This window comes from Cynara cardunculus, unplaced genomic scaffold (assembly GCF_001531365.2).
Source record: "Cynara cardunculus var. scolymus isolate 2C unplaced genomic scaffold, CcrdV1 Un_Scaffold_2605, whole genome shotgun sequence".
Lineage (NCBI taxonomy): Eukaryota > Viridiplantae > Streptophyta > Magnoliopsida > Asterales > Asteraceae > Cynara > Cynara cardunculus.
In genome coordinates, this window is record NW_020201153.1 from 41,847 (window position 1) to 53,233 (window position 11,387).

At 36.6% G+C, this 11,387-nt stretch overlaps 1 protein-coding gene across 4 annotated transcripts; it reads left to right on the plus strand.

Annotated features, from left to right (window-relative positions):
- The first annotated feature begins 1,944 nt into the window (after positions 1–1,944).
- LOC112503149 (50S ribosomal protein L18) lies at positions 1,945–9,041 on the plus strand. 4 transcript variants are annotated; one of them, XM_025107219.1, is made up of 3 exons: positions 1,945–2,162; positions 7,953–8,036; positions 8,515–9,041. In XM_025107219.1, the coding sequence occupies exon 3, from the start codon at positions 8,518–8,520 to the stop codon at positions 8,872–8,874; it is 357 nt and encodes a 118-aa protein (XP_024962987.1). In that variant the 5' UTR covers positions 1,945–2,162; positions 7,953–8,036; positions 8,515–8,517; the 3' UTR covers positions 8,875–9,041. The 4 variants fall into 4 exon arrangements, with proteins under 4 accessions (XP_024962987.1, XP_024962985.1, XP_024962986.1 ...); XM_025107217.1 differs by having other exon boundaries at positions 7,965–8,080; XM_025107218.1 differs by having other exon boundaries at positions 7,965–8,036.
- Positions 9,042–11,387: the final 2,346 nt, after the last annotated feature.

The window sequence follows — 11,387 nt, forward strand, 5'->3', positions numbered from 1 at the left end:
GAACCTAACAACGGCGTGCTCGTCATTATTTTAAATGGGGCAACATGGCTTATGCGCCGACTCGTGAAATTCATCTAGCAAACCAAGAAGTCTATTGAGGTGGCGTCATTACCCGATTGATCACAAAGCCAACATCATCTCTTGTTATTCTCTAAGGTGCTTCTAAGCCCGACGACTTTGATAACCTTAATTTGGAATCATTTAAGTGCATGAACATGATCAAGACCGAAAAAAGGGCCGATACACTTGGTTGTATGGTCATCATCATGAATCTCCCGGCACCTTGCCTGACCAAGGGAGGACTAAGGTTTGGTCATATCCTAATCAAGCTGCCACCGGTGCCTGTGCACAAGCCGGTCGCAATTGAGCCCAAGATGAGCAGAACCCACTTTCCTGACTGCTGTAACGACACTTGACGTGATTTCTTCAGTAGCTGAAAACCTTGAGATAATTGATGGGGCGATTGCAAACCAGGGTATGAGAAATTTGGGTGCTGCTTCCAACCCACGTTAAAAGTATTTGAGTAAGGATTATATCTTGAGTTGAAGCCCCTTAGGCCTCGACTGATTGTAGATGGCATTTGTTTGTTCAAATGTCATGCCATGTGCAACTTACATAAAAGTCGGACCACCTTTCGAATTTGTGGCCTTGTACACCACAAGCTTCACAAATATTGATTAATGATCTGGAACCGGCTTGGTTCAAAATACATCTTAGAGATTTGGGTTTTCAATGTATCAATCTTGTTGTAAACCATCAACAACGCATTTGATTCAAACCACTTTGATTTATCGGCCATGACTCATTACTCCAGTGATATGATTGTTAGAAGCCATTTCCTCCAACAAAGTCTTTGATCTTCGGAGCAAACAATATCAAAGACAAACGGAAGCAAAAAAAAAACTGCAGATGAAACAACTTTATTTCCCATTTCATATTTCGGTTAATTTGTGAATATCTTAGGAGTAATTTGCGTCGTATCTGTCTTCCATTTCATAGTCGGGTCACGTTTGGGAAACCAACGAGTTTTGTTGAATTTTATGCTGATTTTATGAAGTGGTACTTGGTTTGGTAAGCAAGGACATCGAGGAACCATTTGGAAGTGTGGAAAAGAAGAAAGAAAAGCAATGGCGGATCTAAAAATAACAAGTGTAGGGGTGCAATATAAAATTAAAAAATATCAAAAAAAATTGTCACTTCTTGATATATCGGGTTGAGGGTTGTGAAGTGACAAGTATTTGAATCATGAAACAAAGACATATCAAGATGAACACCAACATTCAACGCGTGACAAGAATTCACAACTAAATAAATTTAAAATAAGAGATTAAAGCTTGAGAAAGTGATACAATTCTTAGATTGATGAAGCAAATGAAATGAATTAAATGCACTTCAATCCAAGCTACAATCTCCAACTCTTTGCTAAATAAACCCAAAATTCCAGCAAGCTAGATCTCCATTGAAGAACGAATCTGGAGATTTTTCCAAAGAGAGGGAGAGGAAATCTTCATCAAGAAGAAAGCTTCTACTAATTGTTTTATTTCGTTAAGGGGCTGTTTGACAATTGCTGAATGATTTGGTGCATGATGGTTAAGTGGTCAGAATGATGATGGTTAAGTGGTCAGAATGATTAAGAGACTATGATATAGTGCAAAATGAAATATGGTTATTTAGTAATTGTTCAGAATGAAATTAGAGCGTCTAACGGTTCAGGGAGGGTTAAAATACAAATCATTTAAATGGTTTTAGAATCATTAAAAGACATTTTTTTTTGTCAAACAAATTCACTTTTTAACAATTTATGGGATGCGTTTTGATAAAACTATTAACGGGCGGATGGCCTGTTGGGCCTTTAGGGGCCCTGGCCCGTCCTTTTTTTACTACTAAGAAGGAAATTTCTGGTCCATAAGGCTTTTACGCATACAAAATTGCAGGCGGCCCCTCCACTCTTGAATCCAGTCCTCCAGCAGCGCTGCGACATCCCGACCAGTGAGACTTGAGCAGTGACCGACGACAGCCTCCAGCGTGAGAGACGAGACGAGACGAGACGGCAGTGAGCAGTCCTCCACCGGCATCGACATCGACGGTATACGCTCAGTCCTCCTCCTCCCGCCTCCGGCAGGCGGCAGTGCTCTCGACGACTCAACGGACGACGGTAATCGGTAAGTCCTTTTGTTCTCTGTTCTCTCCGACTCTGTCTCCGATGACTCCATAGCAACTGCTTACTGCTTAATTTTCTTGATTAGGATTTAGGTGATTTAGCCTTTAGGTCTAAATTTATGCACTCTGTCTCCGACCCTGTGTAGACTACCTTAGTTCTTGCAAGGTTTCAGTTTCACACAACAATTTGATTGGTGACTTGTGATGGTGTTTTATCTTCCTGCAATCCTGCTATTGTGATGGTGTTTTATCTTCCTGCAATCCTGCTACCATAGAAGGTCCGGTCGTTTGATTGAGTCTTAGGTCTAAATTTGTCTTCCTGCAATCCACTACGGCTTACTGCTTAATTTGTCTTGATTAGGATTTAGGTGATTTAGCCTTTAGGTCTAAATTTGTTTGCTTAAAGCCTAATTGATTTATGATTAGGTGATTTAGGTCTAAACACACCCAGAAACAAATTGATTCACACACAAACACACCCAGAAACCAATTTGGAGAACAAAATCATAGAAAAAAGTATCAATCAAACCTTATCTTATGAGCTTTTCTTTGTGGGTCATTTAGGAAAAATGAGAAAGAATATAAAGAGAGAAGATAACAGCAAAATATATAGCAGCACCACCCACTCACACATCAAAAAGAAAGCATCAGGTTCTTCTCTCCACCAAAAAGCAAAATTTGAACCATTGACACCACTGATTCATCTTCCATCAATGAATATGCGTGTTAGTGTGTGACTGTGTGAGAGATCAATGGGTGATTTATAAATCTCATCTTTTTTAATTTGTTCATTTACAAAATTTAATTCTCATGTTTATGGCAGTGACATTTGTCTACATCATGACAAAAATCTAATGCGAACCCATCAACAAAAACTTGAAAAGATGAAATAAATTTGAACATACAAGAACAGGGGTTTAAGCATTCCAATCAAGATTGAAGATTCTAAACCCCAAAAAAACAGAGAAATGACCAAATGAGATTGTACGAAATCCAGATAACAAAGAACCCAAAGAACACCCACTTGATGTTATGAAATGCAAACAGTACAAATTGAAGAAAGGGAAAAGAGAACTTAGTTCTCAAGAGAATTGTGGAGAATCGTTCAGTCTGCAGCCAGCACATATGTGGCATAACCCTCATATAAAATGACTAACTGAGACATATAGCTCTAATAAATATTAATCGAGCCTAAATTGATCAAATAGTGACATTTCTACTGCCAAATACATTAATTCCATGAATCATTGAGAGCCTAAGAAAGAAGATAGGGTGTGACAGTCATTTAGTTCATGTCTATTTCTAGCAAACAAATTGGTACATTTGTTTGTAGGTACTTATTTTTGGATTTCCATTGTGAAAACATTAGGAAGGCAGATTTAAGAGTTGCGCTCGATGTCCTGTTAGCCACCGGCCACCGCAACTCTTAAATATGTCTTAGTAGGCTCGGTTTTTCTAAGAAAATTAACCCAATAATCTGCCTCTCAACCATACACTTGCTCTTGGAAAATTAACCCAGACGACTCCATTCTGTCTTCTCCCCTTTCACGCTCTTTCAAGCCTTCACGCACAGACCATTCCTATCCGTCCCATCTTTTTTTCTCACAATCACTTCTCCCAGGTGTGTTATTTTTAATTTTCTATGAATCTTGATGTTTTCTTTTTAGTCTTTTTTTATGTTTCTAGGTTTCTAGGTTTCTTGATTTGCTTATTAGTCTTTTTGATGTTCTAGGTTTCTTATTAGGTTATTAGCTTATTTGTTTATTATTAGGTTATTTGGTTTTAGGGTTTAGGTTATTTGCTTAATGCTTATTATTAGGTTATTTGTTTATCTGTTATAATAAGCATATGATAAGCAGATTTGACATAGTCCTGGTTTTCTTGGACACAGAAAATCCAGCTTCCAGTGCTTTTCCTTCTTATTCAGTATTTACTTATCTAAAATGTTGATTAAAGTTGTTAAACGCGAGGAGCAGACACGTGGCGTGGCCTCAGGAATGCGAGGCGCATCTTATCGATACACGCACACAGTTACACACAACAAGTCTCCAATGCAGCAACCAACAGTACTTCGATAGAGGCAGTAGGGTTTAAAGCGTGAGCCGTGAAGGAGAAGTTTTAAGGTCTGGGTATTTATAGAGAATGAGGCTTGAATTTCTAAGGACTTGGTCTTTAATATTAGGGTTTGACCTATGTCATCTATTTGATAACACTTTTCTTTAAGAAATCTAGGAGATGAGAAGATGAGAACTTATTTAATCTTAGGGTTTAACTAGGTATTTAGTAACTCTTTATGAGGCGCACCTAGGCCCACAAGGCGCTCAGCCAGGGCTTAGTGAGCCTCGTGAATACGCTGAGCCTTGACTTGAAAATGCCCAAAAACTTGAGCCTTAGAGCCTAGGCGTGCGCTTTTAACAACTATGATATTGATGAATGTTGATGTTCTGGTGATCTTGATTTGCTTGGATCTTGGTTTTACATATTTGGTGATTTTTCTTGATTTCTCTTGATGTTTTAGCATGCAAGACATTACTCTTGTCTTATTTCTAAAATGTGTTTCTTTCTAATGGGCTCATGTCAAGGTCACACAAGAAAGCGCTATACAATTTTAACCTCAATTCATCATCCAAAATGACTTCTATGTTCCTCTACTTGTTTTTCAGTATTCTATCTTTGAGTCAAGTTTGCAAATCTTTTCCATGTATCATTCCATCTACTGTTCTACAGGTTCCAGGTTAATAAGTAGTTAGCTGTATTGTCCCTCTTGGAAAAAACCTGTTTGCCTGCTGAAACATCAAGAGAAACCATGTGATTATGCATACACAGTGGCTTTCTCATTATTTCAATTAATTATATCAATATACGTGACACATCATTGGGCCATGTATGTTATTTGACAACCTGAGAGAGAGTAGCCAGAATTTTCAGTTTGTTTGGGGTTTGGTTTATGTCCCTCCTTTGTAACTATATTTCCAATAAAAATAGGTGTGAGAATGAACCGTCTAACTAGGTTCCAAACCCCTTAAAAATTTGTGTGTTCTTGTTTATTAGGGGCATATTTTTTGCTCTTTGCCTAGGGCGTCCAAAACCTTTGGACCTGCCCTGTTGGGAGCCCAAGCGTATATCCTTTTAAAATATATCCAAAGGGAAGTAGCAGAAGATAAGCCTAGAGAAGGTAGCTAGAGGACCCAAAAGTCGCGTGGCAAAACTGTCAGTCACAGTGCATGGTCCATGCATTTTTTTTCACTTGAATTTCTCATGGTCCGTGCCAAACTTTCTGTCCAAAGTCCTCAAATGAAGGTGATGTTTTTTTCCTCTTCAAAACAGCACAGGTCATGCGTTTCATCCTCACACTTTGCTGCCTTCTTTTCCAAACTTACAAATGGTTCCTTGATGTTCTTGCTTACCGAATCAAGTGCCACTTCATAAAATCAGCATAAAACTCAACAAAGCTCATTAGTTCCCAAATGTGACCCCACTATAAAATGGAAGATAGATGCAATGCAAATTACTCTAAATATGCAAAAATCAACCGAAATATTAAATGGGAAATAGAGTTGTTTCATCTGCAGTTTTTTTTTGCTTCTGTTTATCTTTGATAGTGTTTGGCATATAGAGCTTCCATGTGATCAATATGCTAGGGCTGAAGTTGTGAAGTATGGCCTATGAGTCAAGATGATCATATATCCTTGTAAATGTTAAAAGGATAGGAAATTTAGGGTCACTCCCCAACTGGATTTTTTTTATAGTTTGACAAGGGACATATGGCTTTCAGTGTTGATTGATCTATTTTAACGAGCTTACTGTCGCCTTATGCATACATCATGAGTTAAGAACATGTTGGTTTGATTTTGTTACTCTTGGCACAAAGTTTTTCATTTGAAGAAGATTTCTGAAGCTTATTGTAAATCATTTATTTTCAGTCCTCTGGAGCATAGCATGCCTGTAAATAATGATGCTAGGACAGCACACACATCTGAATGATATTGCATTTTACAATGATTTTTGGTCATAGGATAGTTAAACCTGATTTTCTCTTTGGTTTTGTTCTACCGAACAAAGTAAATCTCCTAAACACCTTTGAGAAACCTAGTGGCGTAATTCCTCAGTGATACAAAATTCACAGTTCCCATGTCCAAGTGGGTTCTCTGCTTTACCATTGTTCTTCACATCAACTTGTACAGCCTCACTGGTTCTACTTTCTTGGAAATGTGTTCTCTTTTCTTGGATGTGTTTTGTAACTGAACCGTCAGTTGTTCAAAATCTGAATTCCAATATCTCATAGACTTGTATGCTTTCTTGCAAACTCGGGTTTCTGAGATGCTAAATTTTTTTCTAGCAAGAAATTGAGTGGTCTGGTTCTCTCCTTTTCTACATTGATGCACGGCTTGGGTCACTAGCGAAACAGGTGAGATACAAGTCCCATTATCCTGCAACCGCAGAATGATATGGCGAATGTAAAGTTGTTAAAGGCTCAAGGCGCACTTAGGCGCAACGGGGTCCCGGCCCCGAGGCCTAGGCGCAAGGAGCAGGCTTGAGGCGTAGGCCTCAGGAATGCGAGGCGCATCTTATCAATACACACACACAGAGTTACACAAGTCTCTAATGCAGCAAATTGATAGAGGCAGAAGGGGAGGGAAATACATATTGCTAAGGAGAAGTTTTAAGGTCTGGGTATTTATAGAGAAGGAGGCTTGAAGTTCTAAGGACTTGGTATTTAATATTAGGGTTTGACTTGTATCATCTATTTAATAGTACTTTTTTTTAAGAAATCTAGAAGATAAGAAGATGAGAAAACTTATTTAGTTAGGATTTAACTGGGTATTTAGTAACCCTTTATGAGGCGCACCTAGGCCCACAAGGCGCCTCAGCCAAGGTGCAGTGTCTTAGTGAGCCTCCTGAATACGCTGAGCCTTGACTTGAAAAAAGCCCAAGAGCTTAAGCCATATGAGCCTTAGAGCCTATGACTAACATTGTTTGCATGTGTGCTCCATCATGGCCATCTCACTGCTACTAGAAACAACATCTATCCTACTTTCTGGTTGAAGAAAATATTCAACCCAAGCCATATCCAACACACCAGCAATCTGACTTTGTTACTTTAGAAGCAAAATTCTACTGGAAAATGGCTCTAATAGCCTTTTCCCCATTTGAAGTAAATCGAGGATCCCTTCTTTTGCTCACCATCAATTTGAGTAGTTTATATTTTATTTTTATTTTAAATCAGGAAGATAAAACGTGCACATGGGAGAAGTGAAAACCAATAGAGCATGGGAGAAGATAGATTATGTGTGTGTTTTTGGCAATAATTCGATCTTCATTGGAACTCCAACAATGGAGATGCTTACATCTGAATATATGATCCACAGACGTATCCCTGATCAAATGGGTTAACTTCATTTCACCATGGATCAGGCCCAGAAAAGAACTGCAATTTTAAATCACGTAAATGCTGTCTATCTGATCCTTAACTAATTGAAATGCTCTTGGTTGTTGAAGTCAAACATGTACTTCGAACCACTGCACAATGCTTAAATAACCCAATATAAATCCCAGATCTTGACTTTGAATGCTATATGAGACCAGAAAATGTGATTGTTGTTAAAGCATACATCATTTTTTGTGAGCTAAATGGTCCAAAACACATATGGAGCAATTACTTTGTGTCCTGAACTACCAAGTCCAGTTGGAACTGGATCACCAATTAAGGCACTCGCTACCCGTTGAAATTCCTACAAGTCAAATAACAATGAAGCCGACTATGGTTGGAACATGTTATGTTTCACTTGAAGTCATCCTTGCAGGTGCTAGCCACAAGAAGCTGTGGACTTTTGGCTGGATTTGCTTGAACCACACCTTTTTGACACTAAATTGAGGTTGACATATTTTCTGCTCTCTACATCATGGTGTCGGATTTAAGGTATTCTAGGGTTAGAACGGTAACTTTGTGTCAACAATCATTTTCCATTCAGCACGAGTTACTCTCTTAGGCCACTTAAATCTTTTATTTCTTCAGTTTTATCAAACAGGCCCCCATAGTTTAATCGAAGTTGCATTAGTATTAGCTAATAGCCTAATAGGCGCCGTCGTTCTAAACTTTCACACTGATGATTGTGAACTTCACATTGTTGTTTGATTCATTATAAGATTGGTAAATTACTAAACTACCATGTCAAATTAAACCCCTAAAACTTTCCACAAACTCTTTGACCCTCCTAACTCACTCAGTCCAGTCCCGTTTGCGTATCAAACGCATCCCTAAAGAACCTCTTATTTATTCAGCTCTTAATTATAAACAAGACCCTTCAACATTTAGTATGGTAGCTGATGGCTATTGGTAATGGTCTTAAACAGATAATGGTGATTCCTCCACCAGTCAAGGCTCAAAGGATTACAAACTATCTGAAACCTTATCTGTTGAAGATGCATTTCTCAAACAAGTATGTAAGTGCCCAAGTGATCCATGCGCCAACTGCAACTGTTGCCTCTGCTGCAAGCTCACAGGAGAAGGCTCTTCGGGAAGCCTGGAACAAAGCTCAACAAAGCACTAGAGATGTTGCTGCTGCTGCTAAGATAGGGAAGCTTTTAGGTGAGAGATTGCTACTCAAAGACATCCCAGCCGTTTCCGTTGTCTACAAAAGAGAGCAAAGATATCATGGCAAGGTGAGAGCAGTCCTCGATTCTTTAAGGGAAGCAGGTGTGAAGTTGCTTTAAGTTTCATTCGCTCGTATAACTCTTTTCTTATAATAAAATACGTACATTGGATAATCGGGAACTTTCAATATGCATCCATGGTTTCCTAGGTCAACTTACGACAACTATAATCGCATCAATTTCATTTTAAGACATCTATTTTTGAGTGAGTGGGATATACTGCTGCATTTGTCTGTTTGTTGTTAGTATTGTGAGTTTTGTTCGTACAACAATGAGATTATAGGATTGGGGGGTGAAAACCAGATTTCTAGCATTGTAAACATGCAATATAGAAAGTTAGGAAGGGGGAAAAAGGGTAGATGATGGCATGTTGGTTGTAAATGCAATAATTTAGGCCATGAGTTTGGCTTGAAAGAACAGTAGCATATGATAAGTGGAAGTGAAAGCAACTTTTACCTAACTACTAACATGCCTCTTGAGTATGGGTAGCAATAATGAGCCATCACCATCATAAGTGGTATATCTCTTGATATTTTAATTTCTAAAATAAGAAGCATGCCATCATGATGTTGTGGATTTTAAGTTATTTTAATTTTAAGTTATTTTATTTTATTTTTTGACTGACAAAAGATATTCTGGTGATAAGGTTATGGTTTTAGCCTAGTTGGTAAGAGTATCTTTTACAGATTTTTTTTATATTTTTTTTTCAAATGAGAAATGTTAAGTTGTCGAAGAAAATGTCACGATGAACCTTGAGCAAGATTTATGATTGTTAAGCCTGTATAGCTTATTCAATCAGCCATATATTGTTGTTCGTTTGTGGCTTATTTAGTCAGCTGATGACTTAATCGGTCAGCTAGAAAAGTAGAGTCCTATGGAGATTGGAAAAAAAAAAAAAAAAAAGGTGAGGGTGGAAATTTTGTAATTTTTTTTGGAAGCTTTTTGATTTTATATTGTGGATTCAAGAAACCTTCAAATGGGAATAGGAATAGGAATAGGAATAGGATAATTGAGGTTAATTCCCAGAATTAGGGAGGAATACACTATTTGTATAATTGTCAGAATTAGGTAATTGAAGTTATCATTAATAGGTAATGGTATATCAAAAAAAATCTTCTTTGTTCTTTGCTGCCAAAAATATCAATGTTATTTGTTCAGGGGTAAGATGGTCATTTTTAGCCATTAAGACTATATATTCAGTAAAAACAACCGAACAAGAATTTATGTTATATCAATACAAACAATTTTATACATACAAGTTTTAATGGAAAACCGAACAACCCCTATCCCATAAGAGTCAATGAGAGAAAAAGCTCTTTTTTTTGCTTAGTGACAAAAAACTCAAAATCTAGAAGAAATTTACATTCTTCTTCGTTAAAAGATTTAAACATAATTTTTATTATTAAAATATTCAATATTTCTAATATCACAATAAAATTTTATATAAAATAATAATTCAGTCAATTTCATTTGTAAAAACAATAAAATTATACTTCATTTTCTTTGGAGTTTGATTTTGAGAATTTTAATTTTAATTATCTTATAACTTTCGTCCTTATAATGATTATGGGACCAGTAAGTTGACGTCATACGTTTTCTTGCAGAATATTTATATAATTTGAAAGGTTATGAGTTTAAATAATTAAAAAGTAATCACGTTACCTCATTATTTATGAAGTATATATTTGATTAATTGATTTTGATAATGATTTCGATTTTAATCCCACTTTCATATGACATTTGATCTAAATCAGCGAATCCATGAAAATTATTCTCTAACCTAACAAAACATATCATTCAAGATGGATCATGTAATTGAATCTACTGAAATTTGTTTGATGTCGATCCATTTAGATCGAGCTAATACAACTTGGATATCCTTTTGACCCGGACATATTAACGAAGGGATGGGTCTATGCAAAAATCATTCATATGACCATGATAATAATTATGTTGGTTTACATATAAATTATGGAATTCAGTCAAATAAAGCAAAGATGTTGTAGTTAAACCTTGATTTACAATAGAAATCAAGTCATAACGGGCATAAATTGGGATGAAGAGACGATAAAATATATTAAATAACAATCATTTCTACAAAAAAGGATAATAAAGTTTCAATTTCTTGTCTTAATATTGTGATAAGTTAACCTGATCCCAAAATCAAATTGACATAACATCGTCTTTCGGAAAGTTTATGATGATATATAAGGTTCAAATACGTTTTTACAAATCTCAAATTTTATTTCAACTTTATAAACGTGTTAAGTCTTATTCCAAAATGTGAGGCACGGTCCTATAACTTCTACCATCAGATTCCACATCTTTTAAGCTTTGACAAATATATTCCCTCAAACAGAAAACAAGTTAAGATTGTAAAATAACATATATTTTAACAAGGTTCTCTTGATAGATTTTATAGAGAAGGGGGGAGGGAGAAAGATTCTAGCTATAAAAAATATTTTCAAAATCTTAGAGTTAATGTGTACATTCACATCGAACACCAAGTCGATGTCGGCATTGTCACTTTTAACAAAAAATCCTGTTTTTTGACCACTACAAGTATTGTGGAT